Here is a 26,703-nt window from a genome sequence, read left to right as displayed (position 1 = left end):
AAGCCCACTCGTCAAAAATCAATCATTATCGCTGTTTAGAGGCACAAGGTTAAGGCGTAAACCAAAGCCACCTTTCCGGCTACTACACGAACCTTGATTGGTGATGTCTCAAACCGTCCCGCAATGCAATGGTCAGCATAAGCTTGATCGTGATCCACATTTTCTACCTGTTACTATAACCTGTAACTCAGCTTTTGAGAGATAAGTGCTTTTCAATGTTGGAATATGATTTAGAATTTGACATACTTGGTTGCCCCATACCAGGTCAATTATATCATATTATATTATATCATTTCACCCATATATATAACGATTTGCATGACGAGAATAAGAAGCGACTCACAAGCTGGTCTAAGTGTTAAGGGAGGGGGGAAGGGCGCGTTATATGTCAATATGGTACAAAAAATACGCGTAAAATACTTCAAACCAACTATTTAAGACTGAAAGTATCCGAAATAAATCTTATGGACGTCCTCCACCACCCTTCTACCATGTTCAGAGCCGATTTATTTGGCTTCTGGGGAAGGGGACAGGCGTCAAATGAACCGCACCTAAAGTACGCCCCCTCAAACGCCAAATCCTGGAGCCGCCCTTGTAATTTCCATGAAGCATTAACTTAAATCTAAATAGAGGTACATGTACATCCGAATAAGATAACCATGACATTTTCTCAGTGTTAGTCTTGATTCTTCCCTCTAGTAGTTTTAACTGTCAGCCATTTTTCGATAGTACTATAGTTAGCTATTGAACGAATGTAATAAATCAACTGATCGTTATGATGCAACTGCTTGTTTACAAACGTTCATGTTTACTGAGTGACTTGAAACAAAACGATCTTAAAATTTTCAATCCAGCAATTAATTATTAAGTAATTAAGATACACAGGTTTTGTGGAAACATTACTGTAATACAAAGAGAAGGTCATGCAAGGTTTTAAATACACTACACTTCATGTATATACAAAAAATACAAACAAGTTTGTCCCCTTTGCGCGGTCACGTGACCAACTGATTGCAGAAAAATAGCGCGTGTTCATCAAACCTTATAAAGCAAAATTTACACGGCATCTTGTTATTGGATCGAATGCAAGTGACATAATATCCATTTGTATCTTATTTAATAATCTATCGGTTGAAAGGAATTATTCTAAATTAATTTAAAATACACATGTATTGTGGAAACAAAACTACAATTCAAAGAGGAGGTCATGCTTATTATTAAATTCACTTCATGTATATTCAGAAAAATAAAAACGATCAGGCTTTTTTGCGCTGTCACGTGACCATCTGATTATAAATAGACACCGCTTGTTCAACTAACCTTATGAAACAAATTTTACGCGGCATTTTGTAATAAGATCGAATGCAAGTGACAATTCATTTGTGCCTTAGATAAAAGAATCGGTTGAAAAGCAGTTGTTTTAATAACAATTGATTTAAGACGGAATTAAGCAGTTTTACAAATCCAAGTACTTTATAAAGGGATCAAGGAAGTTAAATACACCGAATTAGGAATGCACAATCAATGTAAGTTTTTTTAACTCAATTTTTATACCTTAAATTTTGTAAACACATCAAATCTTAAACGCCAAGAGCAGCAGTTCTGTTCGAATTGGATAGATATCCTTTGTTTGTTAAATGTAAATGTTAGGAAATGTAAATGTTAGGAAATGGAAATGTAAATGTTAGGAAATGGAAATGTTAGGAACATACACTGAGGTATCGGTTTCAGATAATGAAAAATACTGATAAACCGTTTCATATATTTCATTTAGAGCCGTGATAGTTTTACATTTGAATAGAAATAATACTTTTAAAAACATTGTTACACAACATGGTATTGATTGGTACTTTGACTGCTTTTAGTGCTGTTTATTTACCTACGTTTAAAAAGATCAGTACACACAGGAGTGGAACACGGCATTAGCTACTCAACCATATTTAGTTTTTTTACAGTTTATTCAATGTGAGTTTAAATCTGAACAATACGAGGAAACCAGGTTTTTAATAATTGGCTGAAGGAATTCAGCATTGGTTGTGAGATTTAAATTCAGCTGTTTTGTCCTTATATACTTTCAGTGATACTGACTTGAATCTAGGTGCCCTAAATGCAAACCCATGAAATTTCTCCTTCAAATCATCCTACATATTATAGCTTGACCTTGACCTTAGGTGCTCCAAATTCAAGGCCACGAAAAATTTCGTATAAGATTCCTATGTATTATATGCCTATCAATTTCCTTTTCCATATCCAACAGTGAAAAATTAGCACGCCGTATTGAAAAGTCTGTCTCACCATACTGTCGTTTTCATATCCCGCATCATGCTAGTACCGTGTGTAGCCTCAGAACGACTTTCGCGTTGCTAAAAATACCGCTTTACGAAACTTTAATATTCGGAAATTTCTCTTTTGATGAAAAACTCTATTAGTCGAATGTTTTATTTGAATCGTTAAGACACGTCAGTTACGTTTACATCCAATGATGTTTTATCAGCGTTAGTAGTCAAAATACTGTTTTGTCCAATTATAATTTAAATCAGCCGTACGTATTTTGTGCTGAATCAGCAGTAAGTTATTATTGTTTTAATGAGTAAATAGGTGATTTTTCAGACTTAAACGATGGCTCGGCCAGTAGAAAAATATAATATCAAACACTTTACTGGTTAAAAGGATAAGATTCACACTGCGCGTCCATTTTCTTTGCATACTAATTACCCCTAATCACTGCGTTGTAAGATCAAAGGGTCACATGCGGTCAGTAGATCAAAACTTATCGTTGACTTAGATCATCATGAAAATGAATTTACTAATGTTACTGTATATGTCCTTAAGATCGGAATAATTCACCAGCGGGTCGGCAAATTGCTGACAATGATATTTAAAGGAGGGTTGTTGTACTGGCTGTTGCAGGATAAAACATCTGAACATCAGTACAGATGAACCATTTATTCATGTTACTTGCGCACATCATAAGTTTAGTAAGAAGCTGAACAAATAAGTTTAAGTTATTTACATGGAGCAAAAACACATTCGTACGAAAGGTATTAGGACGAATCTCGACCTAAAAACAAATTCCACGAGGGAGTTTTTAATGCAAGCTTAAATATTAAACAGAAAACTACGGGAAATGAATAACTAGATGTAAATGAACAATAGAAATGCATAAACTTCCACCGTGGGGAACTACACGACAGAAACAAGTTGAAAAATTGACAAGGCGCCAGGAATAACGTCCGACGAGTAAGTACGATAAGCAAAAACAATGAACCTAAAGAAAATAACGAACCTAAAGATCCGAAACTAACAATCAGTAGGCAGAGTTACTTCCCTTGTATTACAACATTCTCCCCGTCTGATATGGTAACATATCGCTACATATTCTAAAACAATTAGAACGAATAACCTGAACAATATTAATAAAAAAATAGCCAGAGTAAAAAAATCCAGAACGTTGCGACATGTAAAGGAATAACTTACATTCGTCATAATAACATCCGAAAAAGATAAAACCTCAAGTACACCCATATATGTAATACGACATCAAATAAGGCAAATACATAGTAAAGACTTATACTTTACCGAAACGACTTACAATATGCAACATATTCTGATATTCTCAAATTCAAATACCCATACAAAATATATCAGTACAAATCTAGTACGAATATGTACTTAAAAGTTTCAAAATTATAGCAAAACATACAATAATACAGGGTCATATCTTAATACAATGTCAATTGTATGCTGAACTACGAGAAATGTATATCAAACCATATTACTTTAAAAGACGGAATATGTTTAAGTTTATTGAGTTGATGACCTCTCAGAAAGCTGTTGTGAATAGAAATTTAGCGATGTATGTGTATAAAGCGTTTGAATTACGAAAAACGTTTCATATGTATTATGAGTAAAAAACATACCCTCTTCGCTGTTAATACATCATGTCTTACGACCTATGACTTATTTTGCAATTAATGTACGTTTTATAATATGTATACTCATGGACATATTGTCTATTGTATTATGAAATAAAACTAAAACTATCTTAATACAAATGCCATTACCATTAAACTAAGCAAAACACTGTCTCTATGATTCTTAAAACTAATAATGAGCATTTTCGAATAAAAAAAACAATTAATTTCTTTAACGATATTCTTATATGAAGTTTAACAGCAAATATATTAAATCTTCAAAAAATACTTAACATGTATATTGTCCGCCAAGCTATATATTACATACTATTATCAGTAGTATCTCAAGTAGCTTTCTAATTTTAATCACAAGATCTAAGTGTAAAAATTATACAAATGACAAGTGAATAACTATATTCAAAAATTCACTTGACTTAAACTTGACTAGATGAACTTATAACGACAAATATTTAAGGCAAACATATTAATATATCACCAAAACATGAAATTACGCCTTATTCCCCTGATAGTTTCAACAGACAAATACAAACTTTTTTTCAGTTATATCACACAACTAGAAAAATGTCATCATCACTTATCTCCTTCAACTCTGAAATAATATCTGAAAACTTTTTAAATGCGCAACAACAGCACGATCTCCGAAACTGGCCTTATTAGAACAACATTTTTTTATTTCGCGACGCATGCGTACATTCAGTTTTCTCACTTTACTTTGCTGGGGGAAACATGTTCAACGATTCCTAATGGCCACTGGTTTTGAATCGCTTCAACATCTAAAACAACATCTCCTACACGAATATCTTCCACTTCCTGTTGCCATTTCCGTCTAGGCTGAAGGTTCTGTAAATATTCGTTCTTCCACCTTCTCCAAAATCTGTCCGCAAGAACCTGTACACGTTTCCATTCAGCTCTGTAGATATCTTTCAAACTCATACTTTCGAAGTTAGGAGTACAGAAGTCAATCTTCTGGGTCAATATTGAAGAAGGGCTGAGAACTTCCGGTTCACTACTATCTGTCGATATAGGCACTATGGGTCTCGCGTTCACGATAGCACAGACTTCCGCCAGTTGTAAGAACGTCGGAAGTTAGGGTTTTACAGGATGCCTCTGACAGAATAGAATCTAAGATGCGCCGGACTACAACAATCATCCTCTCTCATGCTCCGCCCATATGCGAAGCATGGAGTGGGTTGAATACCAATAGTACTCCCTTTTGTTTTAACAATTTGTTCACACAGCCGTCTTCAACATTGATGACATTCACGTTAAGATCCGGAATGGCTCAAATGAAATTTGTGCCTATGACCGACCTGAAGAGTTTGATATTCCCATGTTGAGCTATGAATTTTCGTAGCGCGTTCATAAATGCAGAAGTTGACATTTCTTCTACTACCTCTATATGGTTTGCCCTGATTGTGAGACATGTAAACAATAAACCCCATCGCTTACTGTTAGCTGTGCCACCTCTTGTTCGACGGGCAGTAACGTTCCAGGGTCCGAAGGCATCGACTCCAACGTAGGTAAACGGAGGTGGTGGTTCTAAGGGATCTCGCGGAAAGTCACTCATGATCTGTTTGGCATGATTACCACGGAGTTTTCTACACTGGACACAACTATGTATGACACTGTTGATCAGACGTTTTGCTCCGACAATCCAGTAACCACTAAGGGCTCCTTCTGTCAAGTGTCTGCCTTGATGTTTAACATGTTCGTGGTAATATCGTACAAGTAGAGTTGCGATGTGATGCTTCTTTGGAACAATAGCGGGGTGTTTCTCATAACTGGTGAAGTCGGACCTTTCTAGTCTACCGCCCACACGTAGAACTCCTTTAGCATCAATGAACTGATTGAGTGCAGCTATCGTACTTTTCTTTGGTATGGACTTTCCTCCATCTAGGCACTGATACTATTCTGGGTAACCTTTTATCTGAACAGACCGGAGGATCAGACTTTCTGCTCTATCTCTAAAGTCCATTATCTCTTCACCATGTTAAGACGGCGATTGACGGCGGCCTACGTTTACTCGTCTTTGTAGGAATGCTATAGCACACTTGATACTAGCCCAACTAGAGAAACGTTCGAACCTTTTGGTCTCTAAGGTACTACGTCTTATATTCTGTTCAGCACAGGATACTTTTTTCGCTGCGACATTTATGCGAATTTTCTGATCTAACTCGGGGTTTACCAAAGGAAAGTCACTATCTTCTTCAAGATGCATCTGAGTAGGACCCTTCAACGACTGACTTTCAGCCATGTTTATCGCTGCCACACCTCTAGTAGCACAATCAGCTGGATTCAGGTGAGTTGGCACATACTGTAGTATTTTATTTGATTGAAGTTTAAGTCTATTTGTTCTAGAATAGTACTAGTAATTTTCGACAGCTAACACAGCTCCTAAAAGCTCCAATCTGGGTATCGTATGTCCACTAGTAGGTGCAACTTTTGCCTTCCCCATCACAAAGCTAGAGCGATCTTCGCCTTTCAGAGATCTGTAAATTATGTAAGCTGACGCCGCGATTGCCTTCTCAGAAGCGTTGCAGTAGACATGCAGTTCTTTCCAAGTTGCATTCTCTGGGGATACAGGTTAGTACTGACGCGGGAAATTCGGAATGTCAAAACATCTTTTAGTATATCCCAAGACACACCTAGACTACGATGTAGAGAACAATTATCGTCACTTCCTTATTCAAAGGACTTGGAAAGGTCTCGTGCAGGCGGCTCCAGTATTCAATACCTTTGTCATGAAATTACTAAAAGGTTCTCTTTCAACTGCATCTCGTTTGAGGCTTCTGTCTAAAATCTGGGCTCTGTGCCAGGCTTACTGTCTGTTGTATGGTAGACTTGTTCTGTCGGGCTTGAAGGGCAAGGGAGCAGTGAAGTAACATTCCTCATCTTTAGTCATTGTCTGGTCCATCACACCAATGAATTCTCCGTCCTCGCAAGACAGTCCTGGTTTATCATCGTCATGGGTGCGTATAAAAATGTTACAACATTCGTAATCTTGTTGTGGAAAGGAGGTAAGAGAAGTAAAAAGTTTCTCTTCTTTTACGTTAAAGTTGTTCTTGCAAGGTTGCAGACGGGATGGCCTTCAATTCAGTAACACATATGTCTTACGAGCAGACACGTCCAGAACGTGCATTCTACCCAAACAAACTTCACCCACAATAACCCAGCCCAAGCATAACTGTTGAGCAAATGGCATACCACGGTCTCCGGTAACTTGGCTTATCACGTGGTGAATCTCTGGAGCATCTCTACCAATTTAGAGTTGCACTTTGCAGTCGTCTTCAAGCTCTAGTATTTCACTGGCTAAATGCCGTAAGTGTCTGTAAGATCTAGCCATGTCAGCTGTATGTACCTCAGACGACTCGTGTGGAATTTCATCAAACTCTATGACAGACGGGATTTCCATATCTGTTTATCCTTTCACAGAACGTATGCGAAGATTTTTAGATATTCTTTCCATTCTGGACGTACGACCCGAGCACGACAAATATGTATAGACTGTAAATTCTGATTTGGCACACAACTTGTCAAACAATGTTGTTGTTCCTAGAGTCGTATTACTCTGGTCGTCTATTAAATCGTAAACTCTAAACACATCACTTTCATTTTCTGCGTTGTAAACGTCAACTAGCACAGTTTTGCTACGAGATCTTCCAATATACTGGTCTCCACAAAGTGCTGTGCAACGAGCCGTAACACAAGGTGCCAACTTTTCCCTATCTAGTCTAAGCGGCTCCCCGCCGTCACTTTGGTCTGTGGAATTCGAGCCAGAGATTTGTTGTGAAATGTGCATAGCGGTATTTACACACTATTTGTCTCTTACAGTTCTTAGACATGTGTTCTAATTCTCGTATTTCTCTCTAAACTATATCTTTAAACATGTTTATTTTATTTTACCAGTCTAGCGACCGTTTCAAACGACAATCGATCAATAAATATAATATGTTAACTATTACATACTGTTTATGTATGTTTAAAATGATACAGCACCTACTCGGTAAGCCACCTCTTTGCAGAAATTGAAAAAGCTACCGGGATTCCTTCTTGAAACATGACCTACACTATGTATGGTTATTTATAGACTTCCGAAGAGGGACAACGCATGTCCGTATAAGAATGTAATCATTAATTCAAATTTGAGTTGCTTCCCTTAGACGAAAAATCCAGCGATTACTTCACCGTTTTCAGGTTTTACCATTTGCTTTTTCTAAAATTGAACGTAAAATACAGCAATTTATTGTATTTGTATAATTTAACACCTTATTTTTACTTTATAATGACAAATCAATAATGTCGTCTGATAGTGCAAGGTATAATGAAAATTAAAAAATCCTTACAGGGCCTCATGCAAATGAGCGCGCGCGTGATGACGTAATCCCCGCATTCAACTTACAAGGTCAGAAGTGTAAACAATGTTTATTTGGGTCAAATTCCACATACTACTTACATTTGAACGCAAAAAAAACAGCTGATTTCTGTCAAAAATGATGCCGCAATGAAACGCCATACTGATTTGTGTAAAATATTTCGTTTTGACTGCTTTTAATGGGTGGGCGAAAAAGTGGTACGGGCGAATAATAGGTCGCTAACCAGTACATCATTTTTGGTCTCTTACTCATGCTCATTTATCTTTCCAGTTGGATATATTTCTATTACCTTTGCAGTGCAAGTGATTTCGAACCAGAATACGGGTGAATCAGTTGTTATGGGCAACTTTCGACTGCTTTACTGCAGTGTTTTTTTTTTGTTGTTTTTTTTTCTAAATTCAGATTATGTTTAAGACAGATGGTGTTTCCATTTAGCATATCGGTCAGCTAAATATATAGCCGAATTAAAACACTTAGTTTAGAATCTTAAGTTTATGTTCAATCTTAGTTTCTTATTAAATATGGCCCAAGTGCTTTAACTGACATACTTGTTTTGGGAATCATTTGCCTTGTATGTGAGTGCAATTTCGATAAAAGTATCCCATCTATTGCACACCTAACTCTTTGCTCACTTTGCATTATTATCCTTAATACATTATTTATGTTTGGAATGTAATGGAATGAAACAGAAAGCTTTAAATGTTATGCTAGTCTTTGCCTAACTGATAGGATTTTCATGTACCCACTTTCCCATAGTAATATACTTAGCTTTTGAGCTAGTGCAATTGATAAGAGAAAATCAACAATTGTATCCGCTAACTAAGATTGTGAGTTACCACACCATTTTGGTATCAAACCTTAAGTGCATAGGACATATTCTGATTTGTTTTTATTCTGGGTACATTGTTGAAAAAGAATTAGTGCAGTTTCATTCAAAAATTGCTACTTATTAAGGAGCAAGGAAGACAAATTACGCCGAATTATGATTTATCAAGGTAAGAAATTACACTGATCATTTTGATATTCTGTATAATAAATAAGTGAGTTCAACACTCGATGTTAACAATATGAGTTTGAGTAAATAAATAATAAATAGATCGAAAGGAGCGAAATCATTTTGAACACTACTTTTGCTTGTACCTTTTTTGTGATGGTTTGAATTAATTTGCAGCTTTGTAAGGTTATTTAGTTATTCCATCTTCATGGTTTTATTCGGCTCATCAAATAATATTTCAAGATATCAGATGTTCAACAAAGCTTGCCATTTCATCATAACTTTTATAGCAAAGTGGAATTGTGAAGCCGGGTTAGCGCATGGAAGCATTTGGAAAGGCATCAAATACTTATTACGAATATGCAAAACAAGTGAAACATAGTGAATGTGTTCACAGTTTGTGGTTTTGGTTCTACATAACAACTGAAATAAGATAAGTGATATTCTTTCTATGCCAAAATGTCTTGCTGGTAAGAATGATTGCGTTATGTGATTTTCAAATAAACTATAATAAAACGGGCTCACTAAGCATCCATCTTTGACGTATATATAAGTCGACTAACTAAGATAGAACTACAGTAATTGTTTCATTTTACAACGATCACCCGGCCTTGGTGTACATACTTGTTGGGTTTTCTTCTTGCACTGAGCCAGCCCCACTTCCCTCCATTCCACAAGACCACACTTCTCGCATTTCGTCGTGGCAACGATGCCTTTTATATATATATTTCGTAATTGTTTGTAAATGGAAACAATGCCCATAGTAGTACCTAAACATCGATGTTATATCACTAGAACGGAAGCGCTGAAACGGACTTTTACAAATGTTAATTAAATAAGAAATATATTTGTAATAATACTGGATAAAATACCGACTGTTAAACAATCTCAAAATATTATAATAATAATTATAACTAGTATCCATGCAATTGTTTTCATTGCATGTATAAAATGAAACGTAGAATGCAAGAATAAAACAAACATGGCAAACTAATGATTACATTGCAGAGGGTTATTTCAGAAGATATTAGTCCTTAAGACCAAAAAAGTGGTATATTGTAAAATAGCATGATCGCATAAAACCCATATAAAGCAAAGTGGTAATAAATTAGTTTAAGCAAATATCAACGCTACGAAAACAGTGTTGATTAGTTCTACCCGATGAGGTTTTTGATTGTTTTTGATTAACATGTACTTTCTGATTGAGGCTAGGCCTGTGAAGTTGAGAAACACATTGCATTTTGTTAAAACTACGAAACAGGTGACGACTGCTATGAGGAAATGTGTAAGCGTCTTGCATATGTCTATAAAACCACATATTTCAATCGGCCTATGAATTCTGATTTACCAGATAAAGCAGCCTCTGTAATTTTGTAAGCTCCTATGCGAATGGCGTGGTATGTGTCACTGTGTTGTCAAATATTATTTGAAGAAGCTTTTAAATAAACCTGAATTTCCTGAAGTTTTATATTATTCAATTATATTTCAAACTGTCAAAATATGTCACACACTTGCAAACAAGAACAATATGTTGTGAACTGCAAACCAATGTCCAAAACGTTAAAATGATAGGCTACCAATGTAACAGCAGGTTATATTGTACAGTTTCATCGTAATCAATACTGCTCGACATATTGAAAGCTAACTATTACTAATTTCAAGAAGCATAACTCGCTGGCTTATTGAAATGAAATTACCTCCCATGGTAAAACGTATGTTAGCAGTTAATTTATTTTGCTCAATAATTTGGTTTTAGACGGAATTGATTGAATATGAAGTTTTTAATGATGACAATGTAAATGTTATAAAATGTGTTATATAACTCTGTTATTCACGTATTGATTTTCATGATCGAAAAGTACAACTGAAACCGCCTTAAGTCCGGAAATCCCCCAACTTACAAACTTAATCTTGCTGAATTGATTGATGGCATAATTAACTTTACCCATGTGAAGAAATACTTTGTGACCCGTTGTATTCAAATTTGTTGCTGACAATTGTTCAGAAATGAAAATAAGCAAATAATTAACAATATATATGCAAAAAGTTACAGAAACATGCTCAGTAGCAAAAAGTTTAAACATAAACCCGGTTTAGTGGCAACGCCAAAGACATAGAACACAAATTCACAGACAAGAAACATAGAGCAAGCCTCAATTAAAATTATACATCTTTAGGTAATTTGGTTGCTATGCAATAGTTATTCTTTCCTTTAAAATCAATATTAAGGTATGAAAAGTAAGAGCAATGTTGCATTCCAGCAATTAAGAGTGCACGGCAACCTTCAAATCTTAATTAACTAAATCATTGCGCACTGTGTGGACAGTCAGTACTTAATACCTTGATCAAACGTACCCTCAAAACAGACGTTTAAATTCTGAAGTAATCAATTCCGTTTATTACACGCGTAATTTATGCATGCTTAAAGGAACTCTGAATCTCCAAAAAGCGTTTGGTAGATAGATAGATACGTTTTATTCCTCTAGTAATGAAGGGCATAACATATTTACAAGTAGACTATAATACATAGATATACAGATATTATGAACATAGTAAACGTTAATTTACAATAATCATAGCATACATAGCGTGGCAACAAGTTACACGAAAACGACATGTTACATGGTTACATGAGCCTAAAACAGTATTATTAGAACATCACTAATACCAGTAGCAAGGGTCTGATATGCACTCAACTCACGAGTTCTTAACTGCAATAATATGAATTAACGCCTTAGCAATTGGGTGAAACATCAAACAATTATGACAATTTGTTAAAAACTTCCATGCCACAACAGTGAATGTTGCTATCCCACAAAGCCCTACGTTCTTCTTGTCTTTTGTGGAAAAAACAAAATTAAGTTTTCAATATGACCTTCGACAATCAGATTACACGCTTTACAATCAGTTGGGATTGACCTTGAAACTAACGTACCCGGTAAGCTTAAGGATTCACGGAGGGAAAACGACGTCATCAAACAGCCAAGTTGTTTTTGAAATCCACCCTGCTGTATGTGAAAAGTAGACATTATTTTATCTATGCATCTGTCTAGTAACACCATTTCATATTCCTTAAACACCGTCGAAGATAAAGTGATCTCGCGGTAGGTATTTTTGTTATCTCTGCTCCTGTTGCCTCCCTTATGTAAAGTTATTACAACTCCCCGTTTCATTTTATCTGGTTTATGTACGGCCCGCAGCATACTGGTAAATATATGTGCAAGACAAAGGGGATACAATGTAGTTTGCATGTAACAAATGTTCATGAGTGATCCTGTCTGTCCCAAAGGCTTTATCGCGATGAAGGGATTTCATTGATAATGTCACTACCCCAAGCGGGACTATTACACAGGTACATAATAAAACATCATTAAATTTCTGCTCGACAGCGCGCTCTAGAGTTTCTTTTCGTAATTCACCAGGTTTCGTAGGTCAATCGGTTGGTGAATAAAGGTCTTTGAAGTACAATCCCCACTTTTCAACAATTTATTCTCCGCTAAACCATACCTTATCACCGAATTTCAAACTGCATCCTATCTTAGGTTGGGACGGTTTTTTACTTGAGTTTGCTTTTTACCAAAATCGAACATTGCCAGTTTTAGCAGCTAGTTTCAGGTTTTTATCAAGCATTATCATGTACTCATTGGCTACACGCCTAAATCCTCCTAAATAGAGCTTCGGCCGCCTTATAGTTAACGTTCTCATCACACTTGGCATTTGAGGCCTACTTGCCCCGCACTATTTATCGCGCGCATGGAGATTAAAAAGTTCATTTAACCAGTACGGTTTCAAATGAGCCTCAAACGTTTTCTTTGAAAGAGCCTTATCTAAGCATGCATTTAAATTTTCACATAAAACGATTATACATACTATCAATGCCATCGTTATATACGAGTCTAGATCATTTTCACTTCATAACGTATACCGTTCAATATGCTCTGAGCGGGCCTTTTCCCAATAAACCTTGAAACATTAAAAAACAATCATCTGCAATCTCATAGTCAACAATACAGTCAAGCATTTCATGTTGACCGTCCGTATGAAACAAATGTGTTGTTACCCATAATTATGCAATTATTAAGTATTGTTAAATAAAATTGCATGCCCATATATCACAATCATTACCAAAACTGAGCAACCGTCTGTCCCTGTTATTTAGCGTCTGTGCGTCTTAGAGTATTTCCGACGGTGTGTGCACGCGTTGAGACTTTGTCATTTTCTCGCGTTTTCCGTCCACTTCTACACCCGAGTAGCAAGCAGCTGCGAGCCTGGCACTTGTGCAAAAATAAAACGGGAGCCCCGGCATGGCGGCGTACCCGGTGCCCGGCTCGCGCGCGCTGATGATCGGTTTGGCCGCTGCGCTGAGCCCCCCGCACAGCATTTGGTACCTACCGCCTCTCGACACATAAACATACAGAAACACACAAATACAGTCATACAGAAACACACAAATACAGTCATACATAAATCGGCACACATTTTTAAAAAATACATTATCATGAATGCACAGTGAATTTACAAGTACGATCGATGAGAATTAATGCGATTGTCCGTGATCTCTTCTTCCGGCCACCGCTCCGTCCGTCGTCCCGTTTTGCGGTCTTCGCCGCTCCTCTCGTACGAACTCTAGGTAGGACGTCCTGTAGGCCACCGCGCATGCGTATCTTGTTTCCGGATACCCGAAATTAAGTACCCATGACCGTCTGATGGCGTCCGTTTCCCGATTGAGAAACATGTGCCTACCAAGGCTTCAATGTCACATAGTTTTGCCAAAATCCGTCCGAGTGTTTTCGTCGTCCGCGAGGCAAAGTTTTAAGAACGCTTTCCAAGACATTTTACGTAAAGGGAACACCTGGATCGATTTCAAATCCGGACTTTTCTTTGGAACCACAGATACTGAAAGCTATGTGTTTAAATTACTGTTTAAACCAAAAGCACAGTACCGTTCAGTGTGGTGTTTCCTACGAACAATATGGAAGCCATCCCACTCAATATCCATAACATAGTAATCACGGAATTTTGATTCCCCGACTCTTCCTCATCCGATTGCTTAAGTGAAAAAGGCTCCATGTCAACTTCTGTAGCCTCCGTTTGGTGTCTTGGAAACGGTCGTCGAAATTGAGATGATTTTGCACTGCATCGTTTTTATCGCCGAGAGACACTTTATCACAATCCGGTGCCAGGTTAGAAACAGTTACAAGGTGATCTGTATCAGTATCAAAAGACGGTCCATGTGCCTCCTACTCTCTTCGAATTGCGTAACACGGCCTACCAGAGCGCTAGTGAGCGCATACACAGTGACTTGATGAAGAAAGGCTCATTAAAGTTATAATAAATCAGTTCAACAAGCTAAAATTATATTCTACACATATTTGAACATGTATAGCATCAATATAAAACATTGCCATAAACATAAAATGAAGTTTGTCAAAATTCAAAAGTACCCTATACTGTAATATAAAACAAGTGAAGAATATTCGCCCGGCGAAAAAGTAAACAAAGATCAATTCTCGTTAAAAATAATAACTTCTTCGTAAACTACAAGACAAACTGGCTCATAGATGCAGTGGTCCTTTATGTACACGTTAAAACCGGTATCATTGTCGGGAGAAACAGTCTAATACGAAAATGCTTCAAAATGCGAATTATCACACACGCTAGCCAGACATTGTTCTGTCAAAATGAGGAAATACCCAGCTCGCTTTCATCGATTAGCGAACGTTAATTTGTCGTTCTCACTACTACCCACAGTTAAATCCTACATAATGCCGATAGTTTGACAAGTGTTCACGAATTACCAATATTGATACCACGATTTATAAATCCCGCCTAAAAATACACAAAGAAATTCAGTTTTCCAAATTCGCTATCATATTATTAAGTATAATTTACGCGCATCTTCAAGTCCATTACAACATAATAATGAACGTAGATATAAAATTATCCATTTTCATCACTTCATGAAACAAATAATTTATCAAAAGTCCAAGAACTTAAAACTTGCGAGTGCTTCTACGCGCATACAAAATGTCTGAATATACACTTGTATTGAGAACTATAAATCCAAATATGTCTTGCATCAACTTGAAAGAATTGGTATAAAGGTTTCCGATGTACAATGATCTTACATTGTGATGCCTGATGACACTATTGTAGTATATCATTAAAAGGGGTTAAATGTATAGTGGAAAAATCTGCTAATTAAATCGATACAAGTGTGGCCTACACACTGTTTAAGTCTTGACACATTGAAAACACTGTCAGTTCACTGGGTTAGTATAACATTAAATAACAGGATTTAATATTGCTCACTATAGATGTCCTTAAATTTGAGTGAGTGCATTTGCACTGATTGGTCGGGAAATCTCAAACAAACAATATTTAACATTATCGTATTCAGAATTAAAAGTAACCATAAATTATTATAACCACATAGTAGTTCTTAATTTGTATATGTAGTTTAAATGTCGACTAAAAATGCTACTTTCGGAGCTGTGGTTTTTAAACAAATACTTAATTTATATACACATAGTGCTTATTTTGTTTGATATCAAGATAATAGAAAACACTGACAAATACATTAAAATGAATGTTAACATTCAGAATACGACTGTCACTTAATATTTCAGTTGCCAGAAGTGCACAGAGCACGAGATCCGCTGAGCGCACCAAGAGATGTATCCGTATCACAGCATGGGCTACACGAATTCTAGCTCTCCTCAGCATCGCGTTTTGTATCGTGGCGTTTGTGGCAGTAGGAGACGCTGTGTATGGAATTTGCATGATGATCACAGCTATCCTTGTAAGTAGTACGCAGAGGTCAATTCCTGTGTTTGCGCTTTATTGTTCACTTAATGACATAATAAAGTTGTTGTTTTTTATTTTATGATTTTCATTCCGATAATAGTTTTCTATAAATGGGTTGTATTCAGTATTACATGTTCCTAATAAGGGTGGTGTTATAATCCGGTACCTGGTATCGATATTGGGAAAAAGCCTGTATCACTATTTCTGATACCATATTATTCTGATACCGGGTTTTTCGTCACAGTCGGTACTGGGTAATATGATATTCACTTAAGAAATACCGGTCTGTAGGCCCCATCAATCAACCAAAGCTTTGAATACGTTTCACAAAAACAACAAAATAGTTAGTTTGATTGAACGGAGAATATTATAATTAACATGTGTTTATATGTTGAAAGTCGCCTTAATTTTCAAATTTTTAACAAATTGTAAATCATTAATCTTGAATACAGTAGATTATAGTTTGATAATCATTGACTTTTGATTTTTAATGTGATGATATGGGAATTCATCACCCAGCGTGTGTTGGTCTTTAAAATACATAGTCTGTATTCAAATAAAGCAGCAACAAATATGCCTATCTGAGAAAGGTCTAGTCATTCCAAACATGATGACATTATAAGAACAGTGTAACGAGGGTTGAGGATGTATATCTTATAATAGTTTAACTTCAGGCAAAGTTTAAGGAATGTTCGGGATGCGAATTCCCTGCTGTGCATGCCTTGTTTATTGCACTTGTCTCAAAGCATAGGGTCATTGTGTCATCTGTTTATTGGTCCATGGCCTTTAAATTTGACACTTTCAGAGTAGATAATCTCATTGTATTACGATTGATGTATGAACACTTAACTAACAATTCGTGTTCTGGCAACTAATTGTTTCTGACACTACCGTGATCTAATGTTATTAGCCGATACATCGCAATTAATTCCGAAATTATTGTTTAATTGAACTTGAATTTACACTAGCTTCTTATGCCATTGAAGATTATCTTACCGAGAAAAAGAAATTTAGGAAGTTGCAGTTCAATGGAAACGATGCCATCAAAGACGATCCAAGTCGGAACAATGCTAATGTAGAAACGATTTGAAATAATAAAAATAAAACATAGTCACACAATAACTGCAAAACTACACTTAGTTTATAATCATACCATGTTGAATTTGACAACAAAGATTTAAGTACTTTTAAACTTTTGCCAAATAAATTTTGCGTTTTAAGAGTATAACTACAGAATGTATCCATTGATACACCCAAACAGTTAAAAGAGTCATCAATGTCGACATCTTCGTTTGCTTATACCCATTTCTCATTACGGTTCCTACCCTTTTGTTACGAAATACTACGAAAACACTTCGCATTCAACGAAAAGATACACCTTTACTGAGGGGATTATCTCCCTTTGCATTTAACCTCTAAACCAGATTAACTGGGTAATACATCGTCGTCGATTGTGCTAAAAGTGTGTGTATACTTAAATGATTGAATTGCATTATGTTCTGAATAATTACGTGAGCACCCCAATGTTTGTAACTTTTTAACAAGTGCGTAAAGATGCAATTGATAGTAACCAATTTTGGAAACAATGCCTAGAGAGATACACCCGATTGAGTGCAATATTGGAACGGTGGAATATTTTTGTTTCATAATTAAACACTAATAATGATTACAAAAATAGGTAATAGGTCCTTCCCCAACCTCTGGAAAATAGAATTGGTTGTTGAACGAAAGGCCAGCCAATACGCGTATACTGTTTCACTCCATATTACGTCCGCCGTTAAATTTACAAACGATCGCCGTCGTCGCTTTGTTCTCCTCATGCCAATTTATCAACAATACAATAAAAACAACACGGACATCCCAGTAAACATAAATAAAAAACCTGTTTAGAGGTTTATGGCAACGACACAAACGACAATGAGCTAAAACCACAAGCATATATAGTATACAAAAATACGAACCCTAACCCAAAACTAGACTCACTTGTTTTCTTCTCCAGATTTTTCAGCAGACAACTATCAAGTCACACAGGATTCATGTGTTTATTTCTCGCTTTCAGAGTGTTATGAGTCCGTTAAACTTCAGTTGTTGCTGCTACTCGGATTGTTCAAGAAACATTAAGACTGAGAAAGTATGTAATGTTTTGTTTAAACTCGTTGTTTTTATGCATATTCAATGATTGAATGTTTTAGTATTGCGGCAAATCGGTGTATAAAAGCGCTTGGCCAGGGTGTTGTAAGTAATATTCGTAGAGCCTAACAAATGTACACTGACTTTATATTGGCATACATAGATGAGCAGCACATCTAGAACACTTAATGTTTATATTTTATACTTATTATGTGACTATTTCCCTGCAATAATCCGACAAAAGCGCAAATATGTTTCATGAAATGTTAACGTATTCTATTTTTGTTTGCTGTTTGAGCATCGAAGGATTTAAAAATACTTGCATATTAGGAAGTGCATTAGGAGTTCAAATATATGTGTATAAGCTACATCAGTCATCTTGTTTCAGGCAATTGGACATTGTAGTGTCCATGTTTTGATGTTCATAAGCAACATGGGCTACATCATTTTGTTTGGGTATAGCTGTTACTTTTGGTCAGCATCAAGAAAAAACTACGGTGCTTACGGAGACAACATGTATTACGACGTACATTCATCCCAATATCGCTCAAACTACTACTACACCTACCCTAGCAACAACATAGCTTTATTGGACACAATATTTGCATTTACGCTGATCATCACGTTCTTCCTTTCGATGTTGAACCTCTTCTCGTTTTGCCTTGTCTACAAGTACGGTTGTTGCTTCACGAATGAAGTCGATGGGGATCACTGTCAGAAAGGGGTTGAAACGGCAGTCGTGATGAATCAACATATATCTACAAATGGGGTAGGTCTTCCGGTTAACGTAAGTTCGTGGTTTTAATCTTTTTGAAGAATGGACATTTTGTTAATAGACAAATTATGGCGTTGCGACAATGAAAAACATGTATATCATTATCTTCTTTAAATGATAGCATCATCTTTAATCAAAATATTTTGCAACAATTATTTCTTGCTTATTAGATTTGTATTTGTCGTCATGTAACATAGGTGGTTATCGATTATGAAATTTGGTTTGTATATAGCTTATGTGCACATGTAGCTTGTAATTTATTTCGTGTTGGTGTTAGTCACTTAACATAAAAAACAGTTTCCACTCGAGATGTTCTTAGAAAAATGTATATGTTTAAAATTCGGTATACAGGAAGCCCGGTCAACGCTCCTAGATAATATCAAAAAAGGTGTTTTCACTCAATAACTGAATAAGAACATTAGTGTGGTAAGAGATGCTAATTTGAAGAGGTACCTTTTGATTGCATTTGGCGTCTAAAAACTAACAATTAATTATACTAAACTTAATACCTTTGAAAATAAAGATGTTCAATGACGTAACATTTGGGTAGGTAGCCGGTGAAGACATACTTTTAGATTTTTTTAAGTTTTTGTGCGATTAAAGTCAAGGTCGCTGTTACTTCAATCAGATAAACAAAGGTATCTTATTACTTATTTTAGATACCGTGTATTTGTACAAATGACCCTTGTTGCAAAAGAACCTAAGGTGAATAAGTGCCTTTGCGTTGCTTTAAAGGCTAGTGTAATGAAGGCCTTTGTTACTTAAAATTAGAAAGATGGTTTTTGATCCATCCGTTTAGTTCGGTTTTAATTGATAGTGTGCACTCTGTTGTGTGTGAAACTTATGTGAAGACATATATTTCGATTGCGTTTGTTGTCAGTGAAGTCAAGGTTTTCAGTACATAATAGTTATAAAACTTGTTTTGTTGCAAATCAGAACGTATTTTGGGATTGCATTAGGGGCTATGAATTTAATAAAATATGATGCTCATGCAAAACCCTACCCTGTGTAATATTAAGGAGTTATAAAGGTCAGTTAAGCTATAACTACAAAAATAATCAAATTAATTCTGAATAATAGCTTGATAACAAAAACATAATTTTGCCAATATCCTTCTTGGTGTTGACGTCATTGAGACGTTTCTTACAACTTCGTTATAGTATATCTGTATCACAAAAATTAAATCACTATAACACAAGTTTGATGAAACGCACTGCTTATCGGTATGTTCAAAGTAATTAACGAATCTGCCTCATATGTGACATTGACATATTTTGGGTATTCTTTATTTCACGCACATCAGGAATTTTGTACAAATAAAATATATATTGAAGTTTGTAAGCTTTGTTCGCAGTTATCGGAAAATGATAATCAGTTAATTTCCGCACGGTTTGCAGGGTTTGAAGTTAACCAATGAAACATTTCTTGATCAGCTACCGTTTACCAGCTATGGATCACAGTACCCTCAATACCAGCCGAACACTTCCGGACCGTATAACATGTATTCCCGTCCTCAGCAAGCCATTGGTGTTACAAGTGACTCGGTGGGCGTGTCCGTTCAATCAACAATGGCGACAACGAGTGGACAGCCTGTCAGCCCTCCACCATATCTAGAAGCCAATCTAAATGTTAAACACTCACCCTGAACTAATAAATACGCTAGTTTCTTGCCAGAATTCATTGTAAAATCGGACAATAACAGTGATAGAATTTTAAAAGAAACGAGCAGGTTTGATCCTTACGCTTAATACAATGTGATGCAAAGTAAATAAGTCTGCATTATTTGATAATATTCCTGTATTATTTGTCAAATGTATTAATATATGTTTAAAACATATGAGTCAACCGATATGCTTTTTTAGACTACATTTAAGTTGCGTTGTTTTGATATTTTCAAAGATTTGCAGAGCTTAAATTGCATTTTGACTTGACGCCTTAAAACAGCATTTTCCGATGAATATATCTCCAAATGACATAAAAACATTCGGTTAAAACAACTGACAAGATTGTGTACAGCTTATATACACTTGCATCTTTCAAAGATTTTCCTTTTTCATGTGTGAGCTATATTCAGAATATTTAACTTTTAAAATGTTGGATTTGCATTATATCTGTTCTCACGCTTAACAGTCGACGTAGTTTCTGCATGTTACCCATGTTTTGCTTTTCCAAAACCCATTATAACATATCCGTATAATTACAGTTATATGTGACTCCTCATTCTCGTATTTGTAAAAAAAAATATATTTGAGTGGATAGTAATATGTTAAAACTGTTATTGCCTCTGTATCATACGCTAAACAAAAACTTGTTTTTCTTACATTTATTGAATATTCACAGGCCTACACCGACTGGTCTGGCCGGAGAGCCTGGAAAACTAGTTGGTGTTATCATTGAATACTGTGTCCTTATCGTTCTTACTTTTTTATAATTGTCTGCATAAGTATTATTCGAAAATGCTTTTCAAATATGTTACCTATTTAAAGCTTTTATTTCCGTGTCACAAGTTCATTGTTATGTTTAATTATGATATATTTGTATGTTGTTCATGTCGACAAATAGCTCAATGCGCTAACGGTTTTTGTTATCATAAACCCAGCCTTAAATAAAGATTAATGTATCTGGTAGTTTGTGACAAATAATAAATGCCTGAAATAAACACACACACACACACAGATCCTTAACGTCACAAAACATCAAAACAAATCAAACGGATTGTTCATTGCGTTATTGAATCTAATATATAAGTTGATTTGATTTTACTTTATTGCCATCAAGTTGATGTTGATTAACTTCGGCTTATATTACTGATAAGTAATGAGGACCTCTCAAACATTTAGAGTGTTACATAAAAACTTTCATATCTTAGTACAATCAATTTGACTCTGACACAATAAAGTGCTGTTTTGCATGTTTGTTGTTGTTGTTTTTGTTTGTGTTTGTTTCTTGTTTGTTTGTTGTTGTTGTGTTTTTTTTGTTTTTTTTTTTGTTTTTTTTGTTGTTTTTTTTTGGGGGGGGATAGGGGGGGGGGGGGGGTGCTCATAAACAGGTTGATCACGTCCTCTTTCCTTGAGTTATCTTACTTTCACGGTGTATCAAGGATTATTTCAAGGGTGGTTGCCCCGACATTTTTTTTATATGATGATAATTTGATATTTCTGTAATGTGTCTGTTGTCTTTATACGTTATGATCATTTTTTGTTTGAAATTTATCAGTGTGCCCTTAATTAATATCCTGGTTAAAGTTTACGCTTTTGGGACTGTCCTTGTAGATCGTATTGTTTTTAGCTCGGGCGCAGACCTTCACAAACTCAGCGATAAACAAAATAAATGCCCAATTCAAGGGCGGTTCTAGAATTGACATTACAGACAGTGTCATGTAGGGGCGGAACCTTTTGACTGTAACTTTGGTTCTTTACAAAATGGTCCATTCTGGGCTTTTTACTCTACAACCCAATATCGGTGGTGAGTGGATTTAGTCCCACGAGGAGGCTGGATAGGTGTGCAAGTGAATTTTGAGAGGTTGAAAATTTGGAAATTGGAAATTGAAAATTGAAATCGCAGAATTATTTACTAATCCTAGCTCCGTACAACTCGGGACTATTTTTTCCATCTTTTTATAAGATTTGCTTCTCTTGACTTTGAAAAATACATGTATGTCACAAGTACATGTTTGTTGTCGTCTGTAGTTACGTTATATATACACATTGACCGAATTGTATTTAATTGTCAAAATCAAATGTGCTTATATTAAAGTTGATCATTTCTTCCTACAAACTCTAACCGCGTACATGCATGCACAAGCATTTTGAATTCGACCAATTTCCAGTTTAAATTTATCAGTTCAACAATTCATTTTTCATTTTAAAAACTTTCAAAGTCTGCGCTGCATCCCTCTCAACATCATCGTCGGGCACATCCTCGACATTTCCTCTTGGGTCTACGTAAACACACGGGAACGTGGCATTCAACTTTAATATATCAGAAACTAATTCGCTGTGTCAACAACAAAACATCCTTCGGCAGCACTGAGCATAAATTCACCCCGAAAAAAATACCGTAAGATTCAGAATCTGAGAGCAACATTGACTAGATATACACAAGAAAAACACTAAACTTCCGTTGCTTTTACGAATACACGCTTGTATAAGTCCATCATTGTTAATTTAAATCTTTTGAAATTGTTATTGAATGTTCAAAAATGTCACATGCTCAAGTTTCATTGAATTGTATTTCTATGCGATACTTTTTTATTATTTCCGAAATGTTTTTGTTTAAATATTTGTTTTGTGCCTCAAAAAATGTTAAACATGATAGGTTTCGTTGATGTAAGTAGGGTTTTATCTAAACATAATTTCAATTCCAACAACCATTTCCAAAGAGTGTGGGACTTTTTTTAGTGGACGGACTGCTCACGCGAAGAGGAGGTAGTTTTGAAATAGCGATTATGCCGCAGTTACTTCCCTTCGCAAAGAGGACACAGACATTTACTCTAGTGGGAAAATATATTGAAAAAACACGATATATGCATGAAATAAAAATAAAATTTGTTGAAAATATTTTTTGGGGGCCCCCTCGTGAAATGAAATACGATCTTACACTGATTTCAACAAATATCCTCTTTTTCAATCGCTGAAATCACAGAAGTATTAAATGATTGGCGAGTGCTTAAAAATACTGTGATCTACTATCGTCTCGGAAGGTAGAAATACGGTGTTTTCTGCCATTTCGTTCGGTATTCTTCATAACGACCATTGATTTCGACATTTTTTCATCCAATGTGGTAATTTGTGAATATTGTGCTCTGAGCACACTCGGCAACTGAAATAGAGTAAAATTCGTATTCTGAATGTAAACATTCATCCAAAGATAAATGCCAGTGTTAAGCACTCTCTTGATATAAACAAAACAAATTTTTGTTTGTAAAATAGATATTTTTATGAACACAAAACACAACTCCAATTTTAGCCCAACTTCAGTGAGCAATAGTAAATTCTGCTTTATGATGTTCTATAGATAAGTGTTAAGTCAACGATAATTGGTTTGGATCTAGTGACCGAATGAAATTCAGGGTCATGCAATGTATTGGTTAATAGGTTTTAGTACACATTTACCTGTATCAATGTGCATGGAGTATCGCAGACCCTTTAACATGCATTATCTACAGAACTAAATATTCCAATTCACCTGAATACAATCAATAATGGCTGTGTGAGTATTGCCAAAATATTTCATTGGACACTTTATTATTTTTAAGTAAAAAGAAATGAAGAAATTTAGAGCTTTTTCAATAAAAACATTAATATTATTGATAAAATGTATAATCTTCTCGTATTTAGGTTTGCTAACTATTTGCTTTCTTTCTCTTTGTTGAACAATTATGTCATCGACAAATGTGTGTACAACAAATCAAAAACTAATTGTTTTTCAAATGTGTCGATATTCCCATCAATTAATCCTTTTAAGCATGTATATATCAAAGCGAGGTTATCTGGGACTAGTGCCGAATACAGTTACACTTGTCTGTCATGTGAATCAATTTGTAAACAACAACCAAGCGTTTTGGTATTAAAAATGCAAGAGATTTACATCGTAATTAATTTATGGTTCAACTGTAATTCATTCAAAAAAAGACTGTTCAAGTTTAAAGTAAAGTCAATTATTTGCCAAAATATTTTATGCTAAGAGAGGCAATTTGCGAACAATCAGCCAGAGAGTTATGCTCTTTGAAACTCTAGAAGAAGTTATAACAGTAACTATATTTGCAGTGAAATTGAAAAGGCGGACATTGATTATGATACGAATATCCATTACGACAAAATATGTCTGGTACCTTTTATAATTAAATGTTGCCAATCATTGTAACCCATTGGATATGTTTATACATTTGCATGTATGTTACATATTCAGCCACTTTTAAAAATAATTTAATATTTTAACTCTTGGAAAATTAAGGCATTTCTTTAAAACAATTACAAAGTGACACGAAAACAACAAAAACTGCATTGGACCTTGTACAGAGACAGTAATACCTGGTAAATCAAAACACGTTGGTAAATTGATATCTGCGGCTATCTAACCGCGTGTGATAAATCAGTTGTATGTATCTCTACTTCAGATGGCTAGCATCAATAAGGAAGTAAGAATCACTCACAAGAAAACTCGAACCTCATTGGATAAAATCCTTTATTAGCATTTGGCTTCATTTTATGGGTTTATGTACCAAATCCAGTCGATTACGACGACGTTCAGCTGTATGGCATGGTCCAGTATAAATAATATCTGTCATGTGTTTCCGTTCCAGATAGAAAAATCCGACCCGAGGGCACCTGCGTTGCCAGGTAACGAGGCTTGCCGAGTTACCGGCCACGCAGCGTGCCTGAGGGTTGGATTTTTTATCCGAAACGGAAACACATGATTGATATTTTTCTAGCACACCTTAAATTACATTCATCCTGTGAAAATACATAGTAAAGCGCATTTTTATATTTTCAACAAAAAGCGCGTGCGATAATGTTAACTGAGGTCATGACGCGCAGTAATTTTTATTCACTACATACGTCGAGAAGTTCCTTCAGTATCAGGTCTTTTAAGGGACATTTTGTTTTGTTTTTAAGGTATATTTTTGTGGAAATTTCATAATTATGGTCACATAGAGTGTAAAATAAAAGAAATTAAAAGTATTACGTCACAGCGCGTGACTCATCTGGCATGGGGGATGCCAGATGGAGTTTTCAAGCACGGCTGAATTCACCGGAAATGCCTATCCGGTGTGCTAGAAATGGACGTCTAGCCCTTATTCCATGTTCGGTTTGCCTAATTCTAAACGTTAGAGCACATATCATGGCATTCGTATGTCCAGGTGTTATAGCTGCGGTATTCGTTACCGAATAAAGAAATATTACGTAGATGTATCACCCTCATATATCGTTATTGTGCAAGGGTCTTAATTCGCGATGTGCCAGATCTATGACGATCATTTACTGAGCGAAGTGATCGATAACGATCTTCCAGACTATATATTGACACATGCGACTGACCTGAACGTGCAGCAGCTTAAAGCATACCAAAAGCCCGAAGTTCATCAGTAGACGAATGGAGCACGCTTGAAACTTAAGTAACCAAATTAATAATGTGTTTTTAAGTTTTTCTACAACTGAGTTTAAAACAATGCACAAATCAATCAACATACACATACACCCAGCATGTGACATGCACCTCATTCCCCGAGCAGCACTGGGGTGTTCTAGATCCAGGTCGTTCACCTATATTCAACAATGAATTTTACCTGATATTTATGATTAATCTTTAAATCGCCGTGTGTAGTCAAGGAACTGCTTTCGCCATAACATGACTTAATTTTACTAAGCAGGTAAATATTCAGGCAAATAATATATACGAAAAAAACTAGATGAGCACGAAAAACATTTTAAGCTAAGAACCCTTACTTCCGATCTATCTATATAATGAAGTCAACTGGTTGCCAATTTGAGGATGATGTATTGTAACATTACCATCAACAAATAGAAAAGCTCGCCAAATAAAAAAAGAAGGCGAATTTATAAAAATAACGATTGACTAACGAACTCCCCTCATTTCAGCATATAATGATCATCAACAAATCATTTACTGTTTTTGAAATGGCCCGTTACGTGTGAACTATAAACAATGATTTGTGTTTATACTCTT

General features: G+C 35.7%; 1 protein-coding gene across 3 annotated transcripts; it reads left to right on the top strand.

Annotated features, from left to right (window-relative positions):
* Positions 1 to 1,283: 1,283 nt before the first annotated feature.
* On the top strand, positions 1,284 to 21,925 carry LOC128223114 (uncharacterized). 3 transcript variants are annotated; one of them, XM_052932371.1, is made up of 5 exons: positions 1,284 to 1,526; positions 15,932 to 16,104; positions 18,169 to 18,240; positions 18,628 to 19,008; positions 20,448 to 21,925. In XM_052932371.1, exons 1-5 carry the CDS (start codon positions 1,514 to 1,516, stop codon positions 20,658 to 20,660), a joined length of 852 nt encoding a protein of 283 aa, XP_052788331.1. In that variant the 5' UTR covers positions 1,284 to 1,513; the 3' UTR covers positions 20,661 to 21,925. The 3 variants fall into 3 exon arrangements, with proteins under 3 accessions (XP_052788331.1, XP_052788329.1, XP_052788330.1); XM_052932369.1 differs by having other exon boundaries at positions 20,412 to 21,925; XM_052932370.1 differs by lacking the exon at positions 1,284 to 1,526 and adding an exon at positions 9,202 to 9,303 and having other exon boundaries at positions 20,412 to 21,925.
* Positions 21,926 to 26,703: the final 4,778 nt, after the last annotated feature.

This window comes from Mya arenaria, chromosome 17, assembly GCF_026914265.1.
Source record: "Mya arenaria isolate MELC-2E11 chromosome 17, ASM2691426v1".
NCBI classification, from domain to species: Eukaryota; Metazoa; Mollusca; class Bivalvia; order Myida; family Myidae; genus Mya; species Mya arenaria.
This window is presented reverse-complemented; position numbering and strand designations above follow the sequence as displayed.